General features: G+C 47.4%; 2 protein-coding genes across 4 annotated transcripts in view; one reads left to right on the top strand and one right to left on the bottom strand.

Moving 5' to 3' along the window:
* Positions 1-4472: 4472 nt before the first annotated feature.
* PHF5A (PHD finger protein 5A) lies at positions 4473-14328 on the bottom strand. 2 transcript variants are annotated; one of them, XM_025399257.1, is made up of 5 exons: positions 14205-14317; positions 13731-13754; positions 13073-13239; positions 7326-7376; positions 4473-5177 (listed from the first exon to the last, which is right to left on the bottom strand). In XM_025399257.1, the coding sequence occupies exons 1-5, from the start codon at positions 14254-14256 to the stop codon at positions 5088-5090; spliced, it is 384 nt and encodes a 127-aa protein (XP_025255042.1). In that variant the 5' UTR covers positions 14257-14317; the 3' UTR covers positions 4473-5087. The 2 variants fall into 2 exon arrangements, with proteins under 2 accessions (XP_025255042.1, XP_025255043.1); XM_025399258.1 differs by lacking the exon at positions 7326-7376 and having other exon boundaries at positions 14205-14328.
* Positions 14329-14419: 91 nt separating this feature from the next.
* ACO2 (aconitase 2) overlaps positions 14420-27587 on the top strand; it is a 61348-nt gene continuing 48180 nt past the window's right edge. The window contains exon 1 of one of the 2 annotated variants that reach the window (XM_025398701.1): positions 14420-14786. In XM_025398701.1, the coding sequence (XP_025254486.1) occupies positions 14751-14786 (36 nt within the window). In that variant the 5' untranslated portion in view covers positions 14420-14750. The remainder of the gene's footprint in view (positions 14787-27587) is intronic. The other variant, XM_025398702.1, reaches the window with a different exon arrangement.

Here is a 27587-nt window from a genome sequence, read left to right as displayed (position 1 = left end):
TTTTTTTTGAGACTGAGTCTGGCTCTGTCGCCCAGGCTGGAGTGCAGTGGCGCGATCTCAGCTCACTGCAAGCTCCGCCTCCCGGGTTTACGCCATTCTCCTGCCTCAGCCTCCGGAGTAGCTGGGACCACAGGCGCCCGCCACCTCGCCCGGCTAGTTTTTTGTATTTTTTAGTAGAGACGGGGTTTCACCGTGTTAGCCAGGATGGTCTCGATCTCCTGACCTTGTGATTCGCCCGTCTCAGCCTCCCAAAGTGCTGGGATTACAGGCTTGAGCCACCGCGCCCGGCTATTTTTTATTCTTAACTAGGGCTTTTTTGCACATTCTAATTACAGTCTGAAAATGATCTGGTCTCTCTACCTCTTTTGACCTACCACACCTTAGTCAGTTTTCTTTTGCTTGTAATACCTGAAACTATGTTATTTATAAAGAGAGAAATTTATTTATAATTATATAGTTATAGAGGTTCTGTAACTATATAGTTATATAGTTCTGGAGGCTGGGAAGTCCCAGGTTGAGGGGGTACATTTAATGAGAGCATTCTCACTGGGACCGTCTCTGCAGAGTCCCAAAGTGGCACAGGGCATCACATGGCAAAGGGGCTGAGAGTGCTGGCTCAGTTTCTCCTTTTATAAAGCTATCGGTCCCACCTGGGTGCGGTGGCTCACGCCTATAGTCCCAGCACTTTGGGAGGCCGAGGTGGGCAGATCATGAGGTCAGGAGATCAAAACCATCCTGGCTAACACGGTGAAACCCCGTCTCTGCTAAAAAAATACAAAAAAATTAGCCAGGCGTGATGGCGGGCGCCTGTAGTCCCAGCTACTCGGGAGGCTGAGGCAGGAGAATGGCGTGAACCCGGGAGGTGGAGCTTGCAGTGAGCCGAGTTTGCACCACTGCACTCCAGCCTGGGCGGCGGAGCGAGAGTCCGTCTCAAAAAATAAATCAGTAAATAAAAGCCATTGGTTCCATTTCTATGAGAACCCATTAATCCATTAACAGTGAAAGGATGGGCCAGGTAGATTGGCTTATGCTGTAATGGTGGATACATACTGAAGTGAGTGGATTGTTTGAGGTCAGGAGTTCAAGACCAGCCTGGCTAATATGGTGAAACCCTGTCACTACTAAAATTACAAAAATTAGCCAGGCATGGTGGTGGATACAAAAATCAGCTGGGCATGGTGGCATGTGCCTACAGCTACTCAGGAGGCTGAGGCAGGGGAATCGCTTGAACCTGGGAGGTGGAGGTTGCAGTGAGCCGAGATCACGCCACTGCACTCCAGCGTGGGTGACAGACTCTGTCTCAACAAAACCAAACAAAAACAGTGAAAGGATGAATCCCCTCATGCGGGCAGAGCCCTCATGACCCAATCATTTCCTAAAGGTCCCACTTCTGAACACTGCCACACTGGGGATCAAAAGTTTCAACATGAGTTTTGGAGGGGACAAACATTCAAACCATAGCAATCACCTCACTGATTGATTAGAATTGCTCAGAGCTCCCTAAACACATCACCCTAGGCTGGGGGTAGTGGCTCATGCCTATAATCCTAACACACTGGAAGGCCAAGGCAGGCGGATCGCTTGACCTTAGGAGTTCGAGACCAGTCTGGTCAATATGGTGAAACCCTGTCTCTATAAAAAAGACAAAAAAAAAAAAAAAAAAACAGGCATGCTGGTTCTCACCTCCTAGCTACTCAGGAGGCTGAGTTGGGAGGACTGTTTGAGCCCTGGGGGTTGAGGCTGCAGTGAGCCGTGTTCATGCCACTGCACTCCAGGTTGGGGGACAAAGTGAGACCGTATCCGAATCAATCAATATATAGCACCCTGTTCACGACTGTCTTTGCTTAAGTTGACACCCCCAACAAATGCCTTTATTTGCCTACTGCACCCTTTGCCTGTAGGTTCTGACATATCAAAGCCCAGTTTATTACCCAGTTTCCTTGACTTTAAGTAGTCATTCAATACTAAACACCTACCTGCTACCTACTGGGCAAAACAAACTTGCTTCCTGCTCTTGTAGACACAGTCGTAGGTTACTTTCACTGATCACCAAATGCTAAGAAAACACACAGGGTTGGGTGTGGTGGCTCATGCCTGTATTCACAGCACTTTCGGAGGCCAAGGCAGGAGGGTAACTTGAATCCAGGAGTTTGAGACCAGTCTGGGCAACACAGCGAGACCTTGTCTCTATAAAAATTACAAAAAACAGGCCAGGCTTGGTGGCTCATGCCTGTAATCCCAGTACTTTGGGAGGCCAGGAGTTCAAGAGCAGCCTGACCAACATAGTGTAACCCCATCTCTACTAAAAATACAAAAAATTAGCTGGGCGTGGTGGCAGGTGCCTGTAATCCCAGCTACTAGGGAGGCTGGGGCAGGAGAATCGCTTGAATCTGGGAGGCGGAGAGGGCAGTGAGCAGAGATCGTGCCATTACACTCCAGCCTGGGCGACAGTGCAAAATTCCATCTCAAAAACAAAAAAAACAAAAACAAAAAACTAGCTGGGCAGGGTGGTGCATGCCTGTAGTCCCAGCTATTCCAGAGCCTGAGGTGGGAGGAGTGCTGAGTCTGGGAAGTAGAGGTTGCAGTGAGTTAAGATCGTGCCATTGCACTCCAGCCTGGGCGACAGAGACACCGTCTCAAAACCAACCAACCAAACAAAAAAAAAAGACGTATGATGCTATGTGGGAGTACCAGGGGAACTTACATTAAGGGTCCAGAGAGGCATCTTTGAGGAAATATTTGGCTAAGGTCAGAAGGGAGTAGGAGTTAGCTGAGTAAAAGGGAGGGGGGCACAAGCATTCTGGAGGGATCAACATGTTAAAAATAAACTCAAAGCAGAAGCAAAAAGAAAAGCAGCAGTTGTGGAACTGAAAAGGAGCCTATGGCTGCAGTGCAGAGAAAGGGGTGGCTCAAAGAGCCCAGAAAGTGCTGTAGCCCTATGACTATGGCCTTCCCCTGCCTTCCTGAGGCACCTCCAAGGTAAGCCTAGAATCCTTCCTTTGTGCATCCTCTGGGTTATACTGGAACCCTTTTTTTTTTTTTTGAGATGGAGTTTTGCTCTTGCTGCCCAGGCTGGAGTGCAATGGCATCATCTTAGCTCACCACAACCTCTGCCTCCTAGGTTCATGCAATTCTCTTGTGTTCAGCCTCACGAGTAGCTGGGACTACAGGTCTGTGCCACCATGCCTGGCTAATTTTTCTATTTTTAGTAGCAACAGAGTTTCGCCATGTTGGCCACCCTGATCTTGAACTCCTGGCCTCAAGTGATCTGCCAGCCTCGGCCTCCCAAAGTGCTAGGAATACAGGTGCGAGCCACTGTGCCCAGCCCGTTTTTTTTTTTTTTTTTTGGAGACACTCTTGCTCTGTCTCCCAGGCTGGTGTGCAGTGGCAGGATCACTGTTCACTGCAGCCTCAATCTCCAAGGCTCAAGTGATCCTCCCATCTCAGCCTTCTGAGTAGCTGGGACTAAACTATAGGTGCATGCCACTATACCTGACTAGTTTTCATATTTTTCATAGAGATGGGTTTTTGCCATGTTGCCCAGGCTGGTCTTGAACCCCTGAGCTCAAGATCTGCCTGCCTGAGCCTCCCAAAGTGCTGGAATTATAGGCATGGGCCACTGTGCCCAGCCTCCACCATCACTGGAAGCCATCTCTTCAATTCAAAATTAAAGTTGGATAGGAAGGAAAAAATAGTACGTTTCTAAAAATGACTTTGATTTATCTATAATGAAAGGTATGGGTGGTTTTGAATTCCTTCCAGTAGTAATAAGAGGACAGAGTACTTAACCAATCCCACTACTTCTGGTTTTTTTTTTTTTTTGAGATGGAGTCTCGTTCTGTCGTCCAGGCTGGGGTGCAGTGGTGCGATCTGGGCTCACTGCAAGCTCTGCCTCCCGGGTTCACACCATTCTCCTGCCTCAGCCCCCCGAGTAGCTGGGACTACAGGCACCCACCACCACGTATGGCTGACTTTTTGTATTTTTTTTTTTTTTTGAGACGGAGTCTCGCTCTGTCGCCCAGGCTGGAGTGCAGTGGCGCGATCTCGGCTCACTGCAAGCTCCGCCTCCTGGGTTCACGCCATTCTCCTGCCTCAGCCTCCCGAGTAGCTGGGACTACAGGCGCCCACAACCGCGCCCGGCTAATTTTTTGTATTTTTAGTAGAGACGGGGTTTCACCGTGGTCTCGATCTCCTGACCTTGTGATCCGTCCGCCTCGGCCTCCCAAAGTGCTGGGATTACAGGCGTGAGCCACCGCGCCCGGCCGACTTTTTGTATTTTTTAGGAGAGATGGAGTTTCACAGTGTTAGCCAGGATGGTCTCGATCTCCTGACCTCGTGATCCGCCCATCTCGGCCTCCCAAAGTGCTAGGATTATAGGCGTGAGCCACCGCACCCGGCAACTACCTCTTGTTTTGAATCACAAATTCCTGGATGACTAAAATAAATTCCTAAAGTTAAATGGGGAAGGTAACTACCAGAAAATAAACACCAACTTTATTAACATAATAGCAACAGAGTTTCCAATTTCTCAAAAGGAAAATAACATGACAACAGCACAAGTGTTAAATGAATAAATGCCTTTCAAGATGGTGGAGCACCCCTCCCTCTCCCCCAAAAACAGTAAATGCCTACATTTCTTGTTCTGATAGCTTCCCACCACACACCAAAAGTTCCTCAAGGACAGCTGCCACCAGAGCTGCTGCAAGAACGTGGTTTTCACCGGCTGTAGCTTCACAGCCAACTCCTCAAGCAGAAGACTAAAATATTACTTCTTTTTAGAAGATCTTGGTTGAGGAAGAACATATCAATATGGAGAACAGATCTCTGCTTCTCGAATTCAAGAAAAATCATTAACTAATCTATCAACTTTTCTCTGATACGGTGTGCCAGAGTGCTCTGTGAAGAATCCTTTTCCATCCCTACCACGTCTGGGTGAAGGGAGAGGAGGGGGTGGCAAGCTGCCAGTACACTAGCAGGCACTCCTGGTGATGCTATGGTCTCTGCTCCCTTTCTGCTGGTAGTAGTAGGCATGTTTTCTCGCAGCTGCAGCAGCTTGATGTTGGGGGGAGGAAGGGGCCACCCACCAATCACCTCTTCTTGAAGCCGTATTTTTTGCGTTCATAGAAGAGGTCTGTTTTAGAGCTCCCCAGATTGACAATCTTTGGGCAGCCATCTCTCTGGAAAACAGAACAGAGAAGTTGTTAAGTCTTTGAGCCTGAACCAAGAGTGACTTAAGATAAAAAATTTAAGCCCAGTGTGGTAGCATGTGCCTTTAGTCCCAGCTACTCCTCAGAAGGCCGAGGCAGGAGGATTGCTGGAGCCCAGGAGTTCGAGGCTGTAGTGAGCTATGATCATGCCTGTGAATAGCCAGCTACTGTACCCTACTGTAGGCAACACAGCGAGAACCCCATCTCTTGAAAAAAAAAAAAATTGGTCAGAGTTCAAATTCTCATTTTAGTATTTGAAAAACCCGATAAATGGGTTTGTAAATGTGTCCAAACATCAGTATCTCCTTCATTGGGAGGCCAAGATCAGTTTCTTCCCTATCTTAGCACTTTCTTTCGTATTTTAGCACTTACGAAAGATCATTTGTAGGCCGGGCACGGTGGCTCATGCCTGTAATCTCAGCACTTTGGGAGGCCGAGGCAGGTGGATCACCTGAGGTCAGGAGTTCAAGACCAGCCTGGCCAACGTGGTGAAACCCTGTCTCTACTAAAAATACAAAAATTAGGCAGATGTGGTAGGGCGTGCCCGTAGTCCCAGCTACTCAGGAGGCTGAGGCAGGAGAATCGTTTGAACCCAGGAGGCGGAGGTAGCAGTGACCCGAGATCACGCCATAGCACTCCACTCCAGCCTGGGTAACAAGAGAGAAATTCCGTCTCAAGAAAAAAAAAAAAAGACCATTTTATAACTTTTGGATTAACGGTTTAGCCATTTATCTTAGCCATATCTGCTGCTAATGTGATACAGTTGAGGTAGACTATGAAACTCTTTTTTTTTTTTTTTTTTTGAGAAAAAATCTCACTGTCGCCAGGCTGGAATGCAGTGGCACGATCTTGGCTCACTGCAACCTCCGCATCACGAGTTCAAGCAATTCTCCTGCCTCAGCCTCCTGAGTAGCTGGGACTACAGGTGCATGCCGCCACGCCCGGCTTATGTCTTTTGTATTTTAGTAGAGACAGGGTTTCACCATGCTGCTCAGGCTGGTCTCGAACTCCTGAGCTCAGGCAATCTGCCCGCCTCAGCCTCCCAAAGTGCTAGGATTACAGGCGTGAGCCACTGTGGCCGGCCATACCTTACTTTTATGTTTTTTGAGACGGAGTCTCACTCTGTTGCCAGGCTAGAGTGAAGTGGCGTGATCTCGGATCACTGCAACCTCCGCCTCCGGGGTTCAAGCAATTCTCCTGCCTCAGCCTCCCGAGTAGTGGGGACTACAGAGGCGCGCCAGCACGCCCAGCTAATTTTTGTATTTTTAGTAGAGATGGGGTTTCACCATGTGGGCCAGGATGGTCTCAATCTCTTGACCTTCTGATCCACCCGCCTTGGCCTCCTGATAGTGCTGGGATTTCAGGCGTGAGCCACCACGCCCAGCCCTTACATTTTAAATACCATAGGAGAATAATGGGTTTTATGTGTCTTCATTAATTCACTTAATTTAACACATGGTCTTGGGGGTACAGAGCACTACTGTGCTGGTGATAGGTGGCTGTTGACAGACCACGCACTGATTTGTCATGACAGGCTGCCCTGGCCATTTGATGAGCTTGAGTGCTTTCAGTGAAGCCCCTGGGAAGCTGTGTTCTACAGAAATGATGACTCCACCAGTTGATTAGGGATGATGGAAGAAAAACCGGGGAAGCTGTAACTGGAAAAGCCCTACAGGTCTGTTGATTTTATTAAACACCCATGTCAGAGTTTAAGTCCTGTGATATTAGGCAATAGTATGAATTAATCAAGTCCTTAGCCAACTCATTTCTAACTCAACTAGCATCTTTCTTTGGGGGCAGATGTTAACAACTACAAAAATCTCCGAAAACACACAAAGCTAACACTAACATTTTAGGATCTCCTAGAAAACATGTATCAAGTCATTACATTGACAGCTTCCATCTCTGAAGCCTGGTGTACCAAGGAAGCCACCCACCAATAGCTTGCTAGGTGAACCCAAGTAAGCAATGTAATCTATATTTAATGTCCTTGTAAAAATAAGGCATTAGCTGCCTCTCCTGGACAAAGGCCTGATATTAAACATAATAACAGCACTCTAAACCCTTTAGAGAGGCTATGAAACTCATGGTATGATGACAGCTTGAACTGTGCCTTACTGACGCAAATGTGGGCAAGTTGCTTCTCTTGGGACTTATATTATTCCTCAGCTGTAAAAGAAGAAGACTAGATCAGGTCAAGGTTTACAAACTATCCTTATAGATACCTAAATATTCCTGGAAGGTACCAAGTGATGGTATCACCCAATCCTCCAATTTGTACAGCTCCGTTCTTTACTTACAGGTTAGCTTTTTTTTTTTTTTTTTTTGAGACGAAGTCTCACCCTGTTGCTCAGGCTGGAGTACAGTGGCGCTATCTCGGCGCTCTGCAACCTCTGCCTCCTGGGTTCAAGTGATTCTCTTGCCTCAGATTCCTGAGTAGCTGGGATTACAGGCGCCCGCCACCACGCCCAGCGAATTTTTGTAGTTTTAGTAGAGATGGGGTTTCATCATGTTTGTCAGGCTGGTCTCAAACTCCTGACCTCGTGATTTGCCTGCCTGGGCCTCCCAAAGTGCTGGGATTACAGGCATGAGCCACTGCCCCCAGCCTACTTACAGCTTAGCTAGCCTGAAATTTAATTAATTTACATTAACTTTTAACTTTTCTCCTTAGAGGTGCAATGATGAGAATGAATAAATAAAAGGTTAAGAAACACTGAGTCAGGCTGGGCGCGGTGGCTCATGCCTGTAATCCCAGCACTTTGGAAGGCCGAGGTGGGTGGATCACCTGAGGCCAGAAGCTTGAGACTAGGCTGACCAACATGGTGAAACCCCATCTCTACTAAAGAAAGAAAAATTAGGCTGGGTTGGCTGGGCGCGGTGGCTCAAGCCTGTAATCCCAGCACTTTGGGAGGCCGAGACGGGCGGATCACGAGGTCAGGAGATCGAGACCATCCTGGCTGACACGGTGAAACCCCGTCTCTACTAAAAAATACAAAAAAAAAAAACTTAGCCGGGCGAGGTGGCGGGCGCCTGTAGTCCCAGCTACTCGGGAGGCTGAGAGGCAGGAGAATGGCGTAAACCCAGGAGGTGGAGCTTGCAGTGAGCTGAGATCCGGCCACTGCACTCCAGCCTGGGCGACAGAGAGAGACTCTGTCTCAAAAAAAAAAAAAAAAAAAAAAAAAAAATTAGGCTGGGCACGGTGGCTGCCTGACCAACATGGTGAAACCCTGTCTCTACTAAAAATACACAAATTAGCCGGGCGTGATGGTGCACACCTGTAATCCCAGCTACTCAGAGGGCTGAGACAGAAGAACTGCTTGAATCCAGGAGGTGTAGGTTGCAGTGAGCCAAGATCACACTACTGCACTCCAGCTTGGGCGACATAGTGAGACTGTCTCAAAAAAAAAAAGAGCTGGGCATGGTGGTGTGTGCCTGTAATCCGAGCTACTTGGGAAGCTGAGGCAGGAGAATCGCTTGAACCTGGGAGGTGGAGGTTGTAGTGAGCCAAGATCATGCCATTGCACTCCAGCCTGGGCGACAAGAACAAAACTGCATCTCAAAAAACTAAAAAAAAAAAAAAAAAAAAAAAATAATTAATTAATTAATTAAAAAAGAGTCAGACCTCCTAGGTTCTAGTCCTGATCTGTCACTCATTAGCCACTTGACCTTGGACTAACCAGGTTGCTTAACGTCTCTAAGCCTTAGCATCCTCATCTGTATCACATGGAACTTTTGGATAACAATGTTCAGCTAAGCACCTGGCATATATTAAGAGCTTCATAAATGTTAGTGCTATTTTTCTTATGTTCTGGTTGGGAGAACTGAGGAAAATGGTATGCAAAAGGAATCAAGATTAAGGGGATTACACGATGCGGCACCATAAGAACCTACCAATTAGTCCTCTAGTAGCAATGTCCATAGACATCATCCCTGTCTCCTGGTTATTCTTGTGGCTTTGAAAAATTATAAATGAGAATACCTGGCTTAGCTTACCTGTCTAATTCCCTTATCAATTATGAAAGTTGCAGGAAGAGAACAATAACAAGGGTTGCCTTGGTTGTAGGAAGGTTTCTGCATAGGAAAGAGCCTTGGCCACTTAATCTACGTGATGATCTGTAAGGCTGAGAGCCTGGATCATGTCACTAGACTTTGTGTTCCTTGGAAACTAGCGCTGAAAATGTGAGCTAGATTCCATCTCAAATGTCCTCAGAACATTCGTGTATAATGTGAAGGCGGGGAAGTGACGTCTAGAATAAGTCTCAGGGTCAGAATGAGGCATGAGGATCCAAAGGTATCAGTTCACACACCACATTCAGAGGAGTCAGACAGCAATTAACATTTATTAAGCATTCTCTGGTTGCAAGCTTATGCTAGATAAGAACTCTAGCTAGAACCATACAAAAATTCAAGAAAATGCTGTCTTAAATGGCTTAAATAGCTACCCTGTAGCTAGTTTAGGAACTGTTTGTAACTTTTCTTCACTGCTGTTACCTTATTATGCTTTCACTGCTTATAGACCAGAAGTTAACAAACACCTACTATGTATTAGACACCCTAAAGGGGATACCTCTGGATGACTTACAGGGACAGCACCAAAACACATGTACCATGCTTGCACCGCACGTCAGGCACCATACCACGGCCTAAGGAAAAGGAGAGGCGAATAGACAAACCAAAGTCCTGCCTCTAATGAAGTGTAATCTAGCTAGTAGACTAGATTAGGATTTCCGGACAGCAGGATATGACTTAATAGTTGAAGGTAAATGCAAATCGGAGTTGCGGACAAGAGAAAGGTCCAAATCACTAACGGAAATTATGTTTTTGTTACTTCAGGACCTTTCTCATCTCCCTAAACAATAGAAGATTCAATGGTGTACTGGTTTTTTTTTTTTTTTTTGAGAAGGAATTTTGCTCTTAGTTGCCAGATTGGAGTGCAATGTTCTGATCTTGGCTCAGCTGACTGCAACCTCTGCCTCCTGGGTTCAAGCAATTCTCCTGCCTTAGCCTCCCAAGTAGCTGGGATCACAGATGTGTGCCACCACGCCGGTTAATTTTTGTATTTTCTTTTTATTTATTTTTGTTATTATTATTTTTTTGAGATGGAGTCTCACTCTGTCGCCCCGGCTGGAGTGCAGTGGCGTGATCTCCGCTCACTGCAAGCTCCACCTCCTGGGTTCATGCCATTCTCCTGCCTCAGCCTCCCAAGTAGCTGGGACTACAGGCGCCCGCTATCACACCCGGCTAATTTTTAAATTTTTTTAGTAGAGACAGGGTTTCACCGTGTTAGCGAGGATGGTCTTGATCTCCTGACCTCATGATCCGCCTGCCTCGGCCTCCCAAAGTGCTGGGATTACAGGCGTGAGCCACCGCGCCCGGCCAATTTTTGTATTTTTAGTAGAGACGGGGTTTCACCATGTTGGCCAGGCTGGTCTCAAACTCCTGACCTTAGGTGATCCACCTACCTTGGCCTCCCAAAGTGCTAGGATTGCAGGCATGAGCCACTGTGCCTGGCCCAATGGTGTAGTCTTATCTGGCCCAATCTCTCCCAATTACTGGGGGTAGGCAGGATCCAAGTGCATGAAATGAGGTACTGGCGTTGTTGCCTTCACCATGGAAACATCCCAAAAGCACACATTAAAGGGTAACATAAGGCCAGGCGTGGTGGCTCACACCTGTAATCCCAGCACTTTGGGAGGCCCAGGCGGGCGGATCACAAGGTCAGGAGTTTGAGTCCAACCTGGCCAACACAATGAAACCCTGTCTCTACTAAAAATACAAAAATTAGCCGGGGGTGGTGGCAGGCGCCTGTAATCCCAGCTACCCGGGAGGCTGAGGCAGGAGAATCACTTGAACCCGGGAGGCGGAGGTTGTGGTGAGCCGAGATGGCGCCACTGCACTCCAGCCTGGGCAACAAGAACGAAACTCTGTCTCAAAAAATAAAATAAAATAAAATAAATATATAAATGAAAGTACAACATGGTGAAATGGGGACACTACAAGGTTTCGTTGAATAGCCTGGGCTTGTCAGAGGAACTATAAAATGGGCATCATAATAATCATCCCTATTTCTCAAACTTATTGTGAGGAACAAGGTGTGATAACATCTATAAAAGACCTATTCTTTGCTCATGGAAATATGAAGAATTATGTATCTTTTGCCTTACTCTAAATTAGAATTAAATTAGGTAACTGGGCCAGGCGCAGTGGCTTAGGCTTGTAATCCCAGCACTTTGAGAGACGCAAGGTGGGCGGATCACTTGAGGTTTGGGAGTTGAGGCCAGCCTGACCAACATGGAGAAACCCCGTCTCTACTAAAAATACAAAATGGGCTGGGCGTGGTGGCGCATTCCTGTAATCCCAGCTACCCGGGAGGCTGAGGCAGGAGAATTGCTTGAACCCGGGAGGCGGAGGTTGCGGTGAGCCGAGATTGTGCCACTGCACTCCAGCCTGGGCAACAAGAGTGAACTCCGTCTCAAAAAATAAAAAACAAATAAATAAATAAATTAGATAACTGGGTACTATCATTAACCTAGTGAGACTGTATCATACTTCCTTTTGTTTTGTTTTTTGAAGAAAACAAGCTGATTCATAGTTTTCCCCCACAAAAACCCTGCTGCCAATACTAAACGAAAGAAATGGGGTAAACCTTGCCTGTAGCACTGGTCTATAAGCTCTCTCTCCTGGCATTTGGCTCAGAGAGTTGAATAGTAAGTAACCACTGCCACTATGCAGTGTCAAGGGACAAAAAAAAAGTCATGATGCAGGGCCACAATCACTTCTGCAATATTAAACCAAAGGTACTTGTTACCTGCTTAAAGCTGAAGTCAACTTGAATCGTCCCAAATTCAACTTTGTCACGATATACACCCGAATAGTGCTTAATGATAGATCTGAGACATTAATGAGTGGCTATGACACAACATGGGCTGTACAGGCCTTATAAACAGACAGGGTCCCTGTCACCCAGGCTGGAGTGCAGTGGCATGAAAATGGCTCACTGTAGCCTTGACCTCCTGGGCCCAAGTGATCCTCCACCCGCCTCAGTTTCCCAAGTAGCTGGGACCACAGGTACACACCAGCACACCCGACTAATGAAAAATATGTTTTTCTGGCCAGGAGTGATGGCTCATGCCTGTAATCCCAGCACCTGGTGAGGCTAAGGCAGGAGGATCACTTGAGCCCAGGAGTTTGAGACCAACCTAGGCAACAAGACAAGACCCTGTCTCTACAAAAAAAAATTAGCCAGGTGTGGTGGCGCATGCCTGCAGTCCCAGCTACTTGGGAGGATGAGGTGGGAGGATCGTTTGAGCCCCGGGGGGTCAAGGCTGCAGTGAGCCTTGCACGTGATCATGCCACTGCACCCCAGCCTGGGCCACAGAGCAAGAGACCCTGTCTCAAAAAAAAGAAAAACAAAAAAACAAAACAAAACCAAAAAACCAAATTGTTTTTTGTTGTTGTTGTTGAGATGGGATCTTGCTCTGTGACCCAGGCTGGTCTTGAACTCCTGGACTAAAGTGATCCTCATAACTTGGACTCCCAAAGTGCTGAGATTACAGGTGTGAGCCACCACGCCCAGCCGGATGTCATTTCTGAATAAAAATAATCACAGAGAAACATGAATAGAGAGAGAGCTCTTCAAATTGCTGGTCTTGACAAAGATTTGCTTCCCTTGCATTTTTCCCCTTGATGCAAAATAACTGCCTTTTATTGAACTACACCCAGTTTGACTCACAGAACTTGAAAAAATTATAACCTAGATGACTAGATGAACACAGTAATCTCCATAGACCATAGAAGATTGCAGTGGATGGCAAAGTATTACTAAACAAAAGCAGGAAAGGTCAGATGGAAAGCTGTACACTTACATCCTTCTCCTGGATGGTGCACTCCTTACAATAATACGCATCAGAGACCCCAGGGCCTCCACAGATCACACAGCGTCCCTGGTAAGATCCATAGTTACACTCATCACATATGCGCACCAGAGTGCAGGGACGCACATAGGAGTCACAAATCACACACTTGCCATCACCTGTAAGGAAGAGAATGGAGTCATACTCACAACAAGTTCTTCAGTCCTCTGCTATCTCCTGCCATGGGGAAATACACTAGTCTCCTTTTGACAGTGACTTTAGGACCCTCCTCTTGGCATCACGAAACTTGGTTTACCCAGTATCCATCTCAAGTCCCTCAACATATACAAAGGTTTATCAATTAACATATGTAAAGAGCCTAGAAAATCACCTCAGAGATGATAAGCCTATATAATTGCCGGCAAAGTGCTGTGTGTTAGGGAAGGGTCATGCTACTCTGGCGATTTTTCCTGTTCAAAACTAGAGAGATACAGCGTTAAATGTGCAAGTGGCAGTGGGGAGACAGAGGGGCCTTTGGTTGAAGTCCAGCATTCAGTGTTCACATACTTCCAGGCACATCTACTCAAAGCCCTCTTTGTGGCACTTTTGCTGGTTCCACAGAAACTGGGAGTGGGAAGGGTGGGCTGTTGGGACGGTAGGTTCCACTCACATTTTTCACACAGTCTTCCGATGGCTGCAAGATGAAAGATGGTTAAAAAGTACAATTAGAATAAAGGTTTTGACAAACGGGAAGTACATCCTCGAGCTGGGGGTAGGGACATGAGTACGGACTGCAGTGATACCTGCGGATAGCCATTTTATCATTACAAATTTCCAAATGAACCAAACCCACAGCCCAACCACCCTTCTGAATCTCCTCCAACGTCCTGGGGCAAGCTCTGAGTTTCTGTGGACCTGGCCCAGACCCCACCCCCGATACCTGCCTGGGGCTCCCAGCACGCGCACCCCCGCCCTCTTCTCATCAGCGGCCACAAACCTGCGCGTTCCTACAACACCCCGCGCCCGCAAGGCGGGAAACGTGGCGCCAGCTGGGCAAGCCACTAAGGAAGTGATGGGAACCCCCAACCCCCCAGCTCCTAATACCACCCCTACCCAGACAGACAGGGGCAGGGCGCAGTCTCACCAACACCAGCCTGCTTGCGGCAAAAGATCAAATCAGGATGATGTTTAGCCATAGCTCCCAATTAAGCCGGCCACCGGAAGCTTCGGGAACTTCCGTCCGACCTTTATTTCCCATTGTTCCTGCCTCCACGTCGCTGTGATTGGTCCTCTAAGCTTCCGTCAGTTTACGATCCTTGCACCAGGCCCCTCTTGCTCTCGCGCGAGTTTCTGTCGCTGCTGGGTGGCCAGGTCCTGGCAGGTGCATGAAAGTCTTTAAAACACTCCCAGATTTGGATGGCAGAGATAACTAAAATTTGTTCTTGGATAAAACATATTTGTGCTTGGTATCTACTTCTGCAAGTGTCTTTAGGCAGTTCTATTTCCTCTTGCGTGTCTGTTCATTACTCTTGAGCTCCGCTCATTGCGTTCCCAGGGTTCTGGTGCCCCTAGGGAGGCCTCGCCTTCACCGTGACGCCCCACTCTTCCGGGCACGCCCCTGCCCAAAGGCTTTAAAAGGCGCCGTTTGGGACGTCACTTGCATGCGACCTCATCTTTGTCAGTGCACAAAATGGCGCCCTACAGCCTACTGGTGACTCGGCTGCAGGTGAGCGAGCTCAGGGACCTCTGGGTTCACGGGGGCGGGGTGCCTCCTACTGTGCCGGCGGCTATGGGCGAGGCAGGGCGAGGCGGGCCCGACCTGGGGCCAACTTCTCGTGTACCTGTTCCGGTTGTGGGCCCGGCACCCGTGTCCGCTCCTCTGGTGCCCTAGGTCAAGGCGTCCCCGGCACAGTCAGCTTTCCTGGCCTTGTCCCCGCCTCGCAAGAAGCGTGGGCCCAAGCAGCGGCGGCCGGGTGAAGAGCGGAGGCACCTCTTCCTTCTTTTTGAGGACAGCATTCCCTGCTCCCGTGGGGTGTCTTTCCGTTCCTCAAGGTGAGGACAAGGTGACTAGGGGGCGCGGTCGTTGTTGAGCCTTCTAGGCCCAGTTCCTGAGGCCTCACTTCCCATCTCTTAGCACCAGAGACATGACAGCATCTACGGTTGCCAGGCCTGGAGTCTGGAGAAGAAACTAGGACCCTGTACTACCTTTTGAGGACCCTGCGGAACATGGAATGCCCGAGGCGGGGAGGTGGTCTTCTGGGCCCCTACGTAGTAAATAATAATAATAGTCTCTCACGTTTGCACAAGATTTGAGGACTGTTTTTTAATTCTTCATAATATTATTTGATTCATGTAATCATAGGAATGAGATGATTTTTCTCATTTGATAGGTGATAAAACTGGTAGAAAGTAGGTGGAAGTTCTGGTTCTTAGAGTGTCACCGAAGTGCTGTGGCAGAAGCATGGGCCCTACCACCACTGAGTTCTTGTTTATGTCAGCCTGCCCTCACAGAACTTTCTGAACCAGGGTGCGATTATTTCTGTTTGTCAGAATGCAGTACGAATATTTTGAGCTCACAGTAAGTTGCTTGTCAAATATGGGAGGATAAGGAGACTCCAGTTTGACCTTGACTCCCCCGTTAGGAGCTGTCTAGAAAGCTGACCGACTGCCAGATGATTTTTTCACTTCTAACTTGACAGCCCTGGGAAGGTGTTATACTCAAAGGTTCAATGTCAAATGTGTCTTTCATTAATAAAAATAAAGCAAGCAAGCATCTCTAGACATTCTCTGTCAACCTTTCACAGTTAACTCTGTGAATGTTTTTTTGGATCCAGTGGCGCAACTTTGATAATAGAATTTTACAAGTTGTTATGCATTGTACTCTCAGGAAGCATTGTGGTACTTGAAGTTATTTTTAATCACATTGCTTAAATTTAAACCATGTGGTTTAAAATAAAATCTTTTATCTGAAAGAAAATATTTCTGATCTCAATTCTGGGCAAAGGCAAACTATTGCACCTGATTATCTCTTCACGTCTTTTTTTTTTCCCTTTGAGACAGAGTCTCGCTGTCTCACCCAGGCTGGAGTGCAATGGTGCAATCTTGGCTGGCTGCAACTCTGCCTCCCAGGTTCAAGTGACTCTCCTGCCTCAGCTTCCCGAGTAGCTGGGTTACAGGCGTGTGCCACCATGCTTGACTAATTTTTGTATTTTTAGTAGAGACAGGGTTTCACTATGTTGACCAGGCTGGTCACAAACTACTGACCTCAAGTAATCGGCCTGCCTCAGCCTCCCAAAGTCCTGGGATTACAGGTGTGAGCCACCCCATCTGGCCTCTTTAAGTCTTTTGATTCTCTAGGTTAATGATGTGGAAACAGTTGTTTCTTCCTGTCTCATGAGTTAAGGGAGTCAGTCAAGATTATTTGGTAAGATAAATGATTATAGAGTTCTTGAACTTGGAAGAGAAGAATAATATCACACCATGTTGAACTGAAAAGGATCTTGGAAAGTATGAGTATCAGACTGGTGTAAAAGGAGATCTGGGCTGTAGTTCATACTCTTTCCTGATCCTGTGACCTTGAGTAAGTTACTTCCTGAATCCATTGTCAATTGAGGATGATCTTCATTGAACAAATGTATATTCAGCAACTGGATGTTAGAAAGTGATGAGTAAGTAGAATGAGTTTACGACCATCATGTCGACTAACCTCTTTTGCAGGTAGAAAATTTAAGACCTTGAGAGCCTGGGTGACTTCCAGTAGCAGAGTCAGGATTAAAATCCTGGTCTCCTTATTTGTTCCTTCAGCTAAGATGAATGAACAATATTATGCGGTTTGCACACTGCCTCCCAATAACCAGGCTGTCTCAAGTAACCAACTAACACAGTTTCTCTGAGAAGCTTGTACATTTACCTCTTTTGTGCTTAGATACATTTGTGAAATGATGGTTACCACCTTAATAGTCATGTATGCAGAACCCTATGGCTGTAGTCAATTCATTCCTACTTCATTCACCATATATTTACTGAGCGCCCACTGCTTGTTCTGAATACCGTGGTAAGCAAAGACAGTCCCTGTTCTTGTGGAACTTCCACTGTATTCTAATGTACCTGACTGCAGAGGGCCTTGGAGATCTTTCTCAGCCAAATACGGTATTTTTCTTTCCTTGGCTGGACCAAAGGTGAAGGTAGATAATAGAATGATGGGTGTTACTCCCAGCACTAAGAGTACCTAGCATTTATCTTACTGTGTATGACTAATTTCACATAACTCTGTGAGGTGAGTCAGGTTTATTAGCCTGATTTATAGATGAAGAAACAGAATTAGAGAGCAAACGTAGTGTTATAGTTGAGAGCATGGACTCTGGCATCAGACAACCTAGATTTGAATTCTGTAATAACTCTAATACTCATATAGCTGTGGTTTTGGATAAGTTACTCAACGTCTCCGCACCTGTTTCCTTGCCTTTAGATACAATAAAAAGAATATATCTGTTTCAATCATGTAATAGTTGCAAAGTATTTAGAACCCTTCCTGGTACTTAGTAAGGGCTATATAATTGCTAAATAAATACGTGGCCAGGCACGGTGGCTCACACCTGTAATCCCAGCACTTTGGGAGACTGAGGCAGGTGTATCACAAGGTCAGGAGCTCAAGACCAGCCTGGCCAATATGGTGAAACTCCATCTCTACTAAAAATACAAAAATTAGCCGGGCATGGTGGCTCGCGCCTGTAGTCCAAGCTACTCAGGAGGCTGAGGCAGAAGAATCCCTTGAACCCAGGAGGCGGAGGTTGCAGTAAGCTGCAATCACGCCACTGCACTCCAGCCTGGGTGACAGAGCGAGACTCCGTCTCAAAACAAAATAAGGCCTAGGCCCTTATCAGTAGTTGTTAGTAGGTATGATTTGAATCTGGACATGTCTGATTCCGAAGCCTAGGGGCTTAGCAACTGGCACTATACTGCTTCCCTTTGGCATCGAGCTCAACCTGTGGATCTACAGATGCACCATAACCTCAGAACAGTGCTAAGCTGAATGTGTACTCTTGTTTGACAGTACCTGCTACCAGATAGTAAGATTAGAAACAAGAAAATAGGATGTGGGTTTTTGTTTTGTTTTGTTTTTTAAAGAAATGGGGGTCTCACTATGTTGCCCAGGCTGGTCTCAAATTCCTGTGCTCAAGCAATCCTCCTGGCTTGGCTTCCCAAAGTGCTGAGATTACAAGTGTGAGCCAACTGCAACCAGCCAAGGAGGTGAGATTTTTGAAAAACCACATTTACTCTCTGTTTTTTAGCATTTATTTTTGTGCATATGACTGAGTAGTACACAAGAGGGGTTGAGCAGTTGAAAATATGTTTATTAGGTGTTTGGTTTTGCCTTGAGATAACTGGGGTTTTGAGGTTTCATGTGACCTTGGGGGAAGTCATGTAACCTCTTGCATGTAAATTTGTGATGGCAGTTACCTACAAAAATATTTGGCAGAAATTCTCTGTGCCGTCTTAAAATCAAATCTTGGTTTGAATTGTGAAATAGATGATTCTGGTTGTATGGTCACTGTGATAACCTTCCCAGATATCAGTTGTTACTAGAATTGAGTGAATGAATGAATTGTTAAATAAGCTTCCATCTTAGATATGGACAGAGGGAACAGGGACACCATCCTGAGGATTAAGGGAGCACATCATTGCCTTTCAAACCAATTGCTTCACAATGTTCTTTGAACGCTTTGGCCGGGCTGGGTGGCTTACGCCTGTATTCCCAGCACATTGGGAGGCCGAGGCGGGTGCATCACCTGAGATCAGAAATTCAAGACCAGCCTGGCCAACATGGTGAAACCCAATCGCTAATAAAAACACAAAATAAGCTGGGTGTGGTGGCACATACCTGTAATCCCAGCCACTCAGAAGGCTGAGGCAGAAGAATCACTTGAACCCAGGAGGTGGAGGTGGCAGTGAACCGAGATCGCGCCATTACACTGCAGCCTGGGCAACAAGAATGAAACTCTGTCTCAAGAAAAAAAAAGAAAAAGCTTAATGTCTCAAGAAGAAAAAAGAAAAAGCTTAATGTCTAACACTGCCTAGTGTTCTAGACACTGGGGATGCAGTAGTTAACAAGAATAGTGGGGCTTAAATTGTAGTCCTGGGGAAAATAAGTAGAAAAATAAGAATATTGTATTACTGAGTGTTGTGGGAAAGATAAGGTAGAGAGAATGGGGTGGGAACATGGCATTTTTAACTGGGATATTTGGGGAAGACCTCGTAGAAGAGGTGACATCTGAACCGAGACTTAGATGATACGAACGCAGCTGTTCAGCATTTTTGGAGGAGACTTCAAATAGAAGGAGCATGTGCAGAGCACCTATCTAGGTGTGAGCTGAGTGTGTTGAGGATAAGAGCTAAGGCTAGTGTTGCTACAGTGTCCTGAGGAGCAAAAGGTCTGACCAAGAGGCTGGGGCTAGGGTCAGGCAGGCTTCGGTAAGGAAATCCAAGTGTAGTGAAAATCCACTGGAAGATTTTAAGCCAGGGAGTGACATGATCTGATCATCCGGGCTGCTGCGTGCATGATGGACCATAGAGGGTCAAAAGGAGGAGGCAGGGAGAACAGTGTGGGACTGTTGGAGTCATCCCAGGAATGGCAGAGGTGTCTGGGACTAGGGTCTGGGGGTGGAGATAATGAGATGTATTCTAAATTGGGATATATTCAGAGGCAGATGGGTTGGCACATGGGAGGGATAGAGAATAAGGGTGACTCCTTGGTTTGGGGTCTTAGTAACTGAGGGATGGGTGAGCTTGAATTCAGTGGTCGTGTGTTTGCACAGTAATTTTTTTTTTTTTTTTTTTTTTGAGACAGAGTCTTGCTCTGTCGCCCAGGCTGGAGTGCAGTGGCGCGATCTCGGCTCACTGCAAGCTCTGCTTCCTGGGTTCATGCTATTCTCCTGCCTCAGCCTCCCAAGTAGCTGGGACTACAGGCGCCCGCCACCACACCCAGCTAATTTTTTTTATATTTTTAGTAGAGTCAGGATTTCACGTGTTAGCCAGGATGGTCTCCATCTCCTGACCTCGTGATCCGCCCGTCTCGACCTCCCAAAGTGCTGGGATTCCAGGCGTGAGCCACCGTGCCCAGCCAGGCCTTTTTTCTTTTCTTTTTCTTTTCTTTTCTTTTTTTTTTTTTTTTTGAGACAGAGTCTCGCTTTGTTGCCCAGGCTGGAGTGCAGTGGCGTGATCTCGGCTCACTGCAAGCTCCGCCTCCCATGTTCACGCCATTCTCCTGCCTCAGCCTCCCAAGTAGCTGGGACTACAGGTGCCTGCCACCACGTCCGGCTAATTTTTTTGTATTTTCAGTATAGACAGGGTTTCACTGTGTTAGCCAGGATGGTCTCGATCTCCTGATCTCGTGATCCGCCTGCCTCGGCCTCCCGAAGTGCTGGGATTACAGGCGTGAGCCACCGCACCCAGCCTCCTCAGTACTTATAAAAATTACCTAAGGGCAGAATCTCATTGATAAATTCTTGATTCTTTCATCAATTCTCAAGTACTTTATTTCACAGGTGAGAAAGCCAGATGACGTCAAGTGTCTTACCCAGGGGCCCTCACTTGAGTAGAGTATGAGCATCGCGTTTCATGTGGACTCTGTCCTATCTGGTTTTATTGGGAAACCTGGTGTGTATCCAAGAGGGCCATCTTGTAAATGCTTACCTTTTTTATTTAAAAAAAAAAAAAAAAAGAAATTTTTTTTTTTGAGATAGGGCCTCATTCTGTCACCCAGGCTGCAGTGCAGTGGTGTAATGATAGCTCACTGCAGCCTCCACCTCCTGGGCCTAAGTAATCCTCCCACCTCAGCCTCCCCAGTAGCTGGGACTAGAGGTGTGTGGCACCGTGCCCAACTAATTTTTTATTTTTTGTAGAGATGGGGATGTTGCCATGTCACCCAAGCTGGTCTTGAACTCCTGGGCTCCCAAAGTGCTGGAATTATAGGCATGAGCCACTGCGCCCGGCCAGTGGGAAGTATTTAAAGTCAGTGTTAAGTCTTTCCTGGCTCCAGTTTTCTTTGATGGGCCTGGTTTTCCCAGCACCTGGTTTGGATGGCAGTGGTGGGTTCTAGGCCTCTCAGCATGAAGGAGGGAAGGTATTGCAGAGAGGCTTCTTGTAGCCTTTAAAAAGCAACAAATGGGCCGGGTGCGGTGGCTCATGCCTGTAATCCCAGCACTTCGGGAGGCTGAGATGGGCGGATCACAAGGTCAGGAGTTTGAGACCAGCCTGGCCAATATGATGAAACCCTGTCTCTATCTACTAAAAATACAAAAAAAAAATTAACTGGGCGTGGCATGCATGCCTGTGATCCCAGCTACTGGGGAGGCTGAGGCAGGAGAACCACTTGAACCCAGGAGGCGGAGATTGTGGTGAGCTGAGATCACGCCACTGCACTCCAGCCTGGGCAACAGGAGTGAAACTCTGTTTCAAAAAAAAAAAGGCGGCAGATAGACCATCGGGAGCCTTGGGAAGACTTCTGCCACTGGCTTACTGTGTAGCTTCGGGCAAAGTCTCAACTCTGTGGTCCTGCAGTTAGTTAAACATCTGCAAAACGGTGTAATTAATAACTACCCTTCAGTTAAGAAAGGTTCTGAAGGCCTAATATTTAAAAAGTTGTTTTGACTCTGTTTGATGTGCTATAAAGCACTGTGAGCCGGGTGTGGTGCCTCATGCCTATAATCCCAGCACTTTGGGAGCCCAAGGCAGGTGGATCATTTGAGGTCAGGAGTTCAAGACCAGCCTGACCAACGTGGTGAAACCCCGTCTGTACTTAAAATACAAAATTAGGTGTGGTGGCGCATGCCTGTAATCTCAGCTACTTGGGAGGCTAAGACAGGAGAATCGTTTGAACCTGGGAGGTGGAGGTTGTAGTGAGTCAAGATTGTGCAGTTGCACTCCAGCATGGGCAACAAGAATGAAACTCTGTCTTAAAAAAAAAAAAAAAAAAAGGCCAGACGTGGTGGCTCACACCTGTAATCCCAGCACTTTGGGAGGCTGAGGCAGGCGGATCACCTGAGGTCAGGAGTTCGAGACCAGCCTGGCCAACATGGTGAAACCCCATCACTACTAAAAATAGAAAAAAAATTAGCCAGGTGTGTTGGTGGTCGCCTGTAGACCCAGCTACTCAGGAGGCTGAGGTACGAGAATCGCTTGAACCTGGTAGGCAGAGCGTGCAGTGAGCCGAGATTGTGCCAGTGAACTCAAGCCTGGGCAACAGAGTGAGACTGTCTCAAAAAAAAAAAAAAAAAAAAAGCATTGTGAATAGTTTCTGATATTATTTTAGGAATAGGACATTTCTGGCCGGGCGCGGTGGCTCAAGCCTGTAATCCCAGCACTTTGGGAGGCCGAGACGGGTGGATCACGAGGTCAGGAGATCGAGACCATCCTGGCTAACATGGTGAAACCCCGTCTCTACTAAAAAATACAAAAAACTAGCCGGGCGAGGTGGCGGGCGCCTGTAGTCCCAGCTACTCAGGAGGCTGAGGCAGGAGAATGGCGTAAACCCGGGAGGCGGAGCTTGCAGTGAGCTGAGATCCGGCCACTGCACTCCAGCCTGGGCGACAGAGCGAGACTCTGTCTCAAAAAAAAAAAAAAAAAAAAAAAAAAAAGGAATAGGACATTTCTAAGATTGAGAGTAGGGACAGATTTTCCCCTTGTGGAATATCTTCATTTGGAAGTCTTGAAAGGTAGGGAGAACGGGCTGGGCATGGTGACTCATGCCTGTAATCCCAGGACTTTGAGAGGCCGAGGTGGGTGGATCACTTGGGGTCAGGAGTTCAATACCAGCCTGGCCAACATGGTGAAACCCTGTCTCTACTAAAACACAAAAAATTAGCTGGGCATGGTAGCATGTCCCTGTAATCCCATTTACTTGGGAGGCTGAGGCAGGAGAATCACTTGAACCTGATTCTCCTGTCTCAGCCTCCCAAGTAAATTAAAGGTAGGGAGAATGGTTTCCTTAGTTTTATTTTGCAGAACCTGGGCCAGAAGAAAGGGTACTAGCTTTGGAGCCAGGCCTGGAATTCCACCTTGCTGCGTGACCCTGGGCAAAATAGTTAGCATTCCAGAGCTTCAGTTTCCTTATCCGTAAAATGGGCACAATGCCTTCTGCCTTACAGGGTAGTCATGGGATTGTGTGGATAAAGTACTTGGGGCAAATCCGGTGCAGGATAGAGGCAGTTGGTGAATATTTGTTTCTGTCTCCAGCCCCTGCAGATGGCCCATGTCATCCATCACCCCAGCCTTTATCCTCAGCTCATACGTTTAAAAAAGACCACTTGTGGCCAGGCGCAGTGGCTCATGCCTGTGGTCCCAGCACTTTGGGAGACCGAGATGGGTGGATCACGAGGTCAGGAGTTTGAGACCAGTCTGGCCAATGTAGTGAAACCCCGTCTCTACTAAAAATACAAAAATGAGCCAGGCAAGGTGGCACGCGCTTGTAGTACCAGCTACTTGGGAGGCTGAGGCAGAAGAATCACTTGAACTCGGGAAGCAGAGAATGCAGTGAGCCGAGATCACGCTGCTGCACTCCAGCCTGGGCAACAGAGCGAGACTCTGTCTCAAAAAAAAAAAACCAGTTGTGAGAATTGCTTGTTCCTCCCATCATCTCCCTAGATAACAGATAGGTGGTAGTTGTTGAAGGAAACCTTTTTTTTTTTTTTTTTTTTTACCCCCAAGACAGAGTCTCACTCTGTTACTCAGTCTGGATGCAGTGGCCCGATCTTACTGCAACCTCCACTTACTGGGTTCAAGCGATTCTCCTGCCCCAGTCTCCCACTTAGCTGGGATCACAGGCATGCACCACCACGCCCAGCTAATTTTTGCATTTTTATTTTAGTAGAGACGGGGTCTCACCCTGTTGACAAGGCTGGTCTCTAACTCCTGACCTCAAGTGGTCCACCCGTCCCAGCCTCCCAAAATATTGAGATTACAGGCGTGAGCCACTGCGCCTGGCCAAGAAAACCCTTTCAATACTGTTTTAAAAGAGTTAGGGGAAGAGGTAGAAATGAATCTTTTGGTTTAGTTTTTTAATTATCTAAGGACAACATTGGGGAAGTGAGCTTTAGAGTTATATTTGCAGTATTTATTTTTATCATGAAATATTCAAGTCTAGGCCCTTGGTGAATTGAGGCCTGGCGAGTATTTCTGCTTTCCCCCTGGAGAGATTGAGATGGTTTCTGATTGGGAGCTTTAATTCTGTGGGCATTTGTGGGACTTACCAAAGAGGTATCTGGAGTTCCTTTAAAACCCCCACCCTGTCCCTGCCACACTTCTGTTTTTTTTTTTGTTTGTTTGTTTTGAGAAGGAGTCTCACTCTGTAGCCCAAGTTGGAGTGCAGTGGCACGATCTCTGCTCACTGCAACCTTCGCCTCTGGGGCTCAAGCGATTCTCCTGCCTCAACCTCCCAAGTAGCTGGGACCAGAGGCATGCACCACCACACCCGGTTAATTTTTTTGTATGCCACACTTCTTTAGTTCCTTGTAGCCGGGCTCCTTCACCTTCTGCAGGGTATCTGTGGTTGTGGTATTTATAAGCACTCACCGTGTCATGAGTGTGTTCACAGAGCTGATCTAAGACAAGGGCCCTGTCTGTGAAGAGCTTTTAGGGTGGTGAGGGAGAAGTCATCTAAATAACTATAATACATGGCGCTGAAGCAAGGAGTAGGTGGGGGGATTTGCTGGATGGGGCTAAATACAGCCTCAGCCACCCATCCTGGAAGATGGATGTAGTGGTGGTGTGTTTGGTCCGCCCACTGACAATGGCAGATGCCCATCCAGGCCTGGAGGAGCAGAGAAATGCATTACCAACCATCTGCTGAGTAATCAGGCCCTCTGCGCCAGTCACAGAACTAGGTCTTGTTTTACAAATATTGCCTCATTTGTCCTTCACAACAACACTAAGAAGTACATATGAGTAGCCTGTTTCACAATGATGAAACTGAGTCCCAGAGAGGTTAAATAGCTCATCTGAGGTCACAGCTAGCACATGAATGCAGATTTGACTGCAGAACCCAGGCTTTTTATCAGTCAGCCAAACCGATTCCCCAGAGGGAGTAGAAACTGATATCTGTCGAGTGGGCTGGATATAGGGGACACAGTTCAGTCGGCTCTGTGCCCGTTTGGGTGTATGTCTTTGGGACTGTGATTGTCTCCTGCCCTAAATACTAGCGAGGCTGGCGGGGGAGAGGCTAGAGGGGTGGGTTGCACAGAGGCAGCTTTATTCCTTGACTGAGCTTCGGCTCAGCCTCACGGGCTGCCTGTTGAGCTTGCAGAGGGTGCCCATCTCAAGTGTGTAGGTGCAGAGCTGCTGCTTGTGGGGCCAGAGCAGGGCTTGGGATTTGTATGCAGTTCAGTGTACGACTGATGTGGGCAGCAAAAGAGAATTAGTCACATGAGCTAATCTGTCATCAGCCTATTCCTTAAAGGAACCCCCTGCTGCCTCTGGTACCCATTTAGAGGCTCTGACTTGGAGAGACACGGCGCCTTGCTCCCTTTCCAAGCCTCTGAAAAGGACTGCATCACTTTTGTGCCTGCCAGTTGCATAGCAACCAAGCTAGCTGACTGCCTGCTGGCAGGAGGGAATTGTTTAGCTTTGGTTTCTTAGGAGAGGAGCCAGGCGTCGCCTACCAGGAGGGGGAGAAAATCGTTAGAAGCCCTGTAGTGGAGGTGTGGGAAGATGCTTCTTAGGAGGGTGTGGACTGATGGGCATTTCTGTGTTGCCCGCTTAGAGTCCACCTGAGACTTCTCTGCCAGGAAGGGCTAGGCAGTTAGTTCCTAAGAGATGTGAGCCTGAAGTCATCCTTCTGTGAAATGGGCTGCCTTATAATGTATGAGTTCCCCACTGCTGGAGACAACTTGGCTAGGTTGGGTGAGTGTGTTAGGCATTCAAATGCAGAAAGAGTGGATAGATGAGGCCTTTTCAGTTCCATTTCAGTTCCAAGATATGCTGTCCTGGTGCTTGGGACCTGCCGTGGGGCTCTGATCTTTGGTGACTGGGAGAGAGAATAAGGGGGCATAGTGGAAAAACATCTGCCTATAATCCTCTCCCCAGTACGCAGGCAGGCCACGTTTTAGTAGCAGCCTCTCATTCTCCCCGGAGAACTGAGTAATAGCAGCTTATGTTTATTGAATGGCTGCCAGAAACCCAGCTACCAAGCTCTATGCCTTTCGTATATTTTTTTGTTACAGGATGCAGTATATTCAGAAAACCTCTCTTCTCCCCGTCCCAGTCCCCAGGGGAATTTTGTGTTTATCATTCTAGACTTTTTTCGTCTGTATTTACAAGTCTTTCTAATCCTCACAAAATCTCTGCCTTTTTTGTTGTTGTTGTTGTTCTTCCGAGATGGAGTCTTGCTCTGTCACCCAGGCTGCAGTACAGAGGCTCGATCTTGGCTCACAGCAGCCTCAGACTTCTGGGTTCAAGCAGTTCTCCTGCCTCAGCCTCCTGAGTAGCTCAGACTGTAGACACACACCACCATGCCTGGCTAACTTTTGTATTTTTTTTTGTAGAGACGGGGTCTCACTTTGTTGCCTAAGCTGGTCTTGAACTCCTGGGCTCAGGAGGGGTGGTGACCCACCTGTCTCGGCTTCCTAAAGTGCTGGGATTACAGGCATGAGCCATTACCCTTGGCCAAAATCTCTGCTCTTTTACCCCCGTGTTACAGAAGAGGAAATTAAGGCTCAGAGAGGTAAAGAATCTTATCTGAGGTCCCACAGCTAGGGAAGCTGAGATTCCAAGCCAGATCCCTCCAGCCCTAGAGTGGATGCTGTTTCTGTGACTTGGCACTTGTCTTGGCGTGTTTCCATGGTGGCACTCTGACAGGTGCTTGGTGACTTCCTGTCACTTGTTAAAGCAACTGTCTCAAGAGACCTGGCCTCTCCTGGACGCTGGCGTGTTTGGGTGGATCAGCCCCCTCAGCTCTGTAGCTTGCTCTGTGTGCTGGGGCTCATGGGTACATGGCTCCCCAACAAGCACTGCTGTGTGCACCATGCTTGACGAGGTGGGCAGAAGCCTGCCGGAGAATAAGTCAGTCCATTTGGATTGTAGCATTCTCTGAATACAAGTGGTCCCAAGGGAAGACCTCCATCCTTTGGGAAGAGGGCAGCATGTCTGATCTTGGCCGAGTGGGGTTGCAGGGAGTTCTGAGTGGGTGTACATTGATGTGCCGTGGGGTGGGCCCTTTTCCCATCTGCCACGGCTCTGAACTGGTGCTGTTGCTCACCATGGCCTCTGCCAGAGGCACTTAACTTGAGTATGAAGGCACAATCCAGAAAGCTGGTGTTCGTGCCACGGCTCTGCCTTCATCCATTTCATCAGTAAGTCTTTTTTGAACTTCTATGTGTTAGACATTATCCTAGGTTCTGAATATATTGTGACCAGAATAGACCGTTTTTTGTCCCCATGGAGCTTATATTTTAGTGGACTTTACTTTCCCATCTGGTCCAAGTCTCTGTCTTCTCATCTGAACAAGGGACAGAATGACCTGTAGTAGTCCCACTTG

The sequence above is a fragment of the Theropithecus gelada genome, chromosome 10 (assembly GCF_003255815.1).
Source record: "Theropithecus gelada isolate Dixy chromosome 10, Tgel_1.0, whole genome shotgun sequence".
NCBI lineage: Eukaryota > Metazoa > Chordata > Mammalia > Primates > Cercopithecidae > Theropithecus > Theropithecus gelada.
Note: the sequence above shows the minus strand (reverse complement) of the source record. Positions and strands in the feature narration are given on the sequence as shown.

What these genes read in the sequence shown, in the direction of transcription:
- PHF5A (XM_025399257.1), bottom strand. Translation starts at nt 14,256, where the DNA reads ATGGCTAAACATCATCCTGATTTGATCTTTTGCCGCAAGCAGGCTGGT. An exon ending in CCGCAAGCAGGCTGGTGTTG is followed by an intron (nt 13,755 to 14,204) that starts GTGAGACTGCGC and finishes TTCATCTTGCAG; the next exon opens with CCATCGGAAGACTGTGTGAA. An exon ending in CGGAAGACTGTGTGAAAAAT is followed by an intron (nt 13,240 to 13,730) that starts GTGAGTGGAACC and finishes TCTTCCTTACAG; the next exon opens with GTGATGGCAAGTGTGTGATT.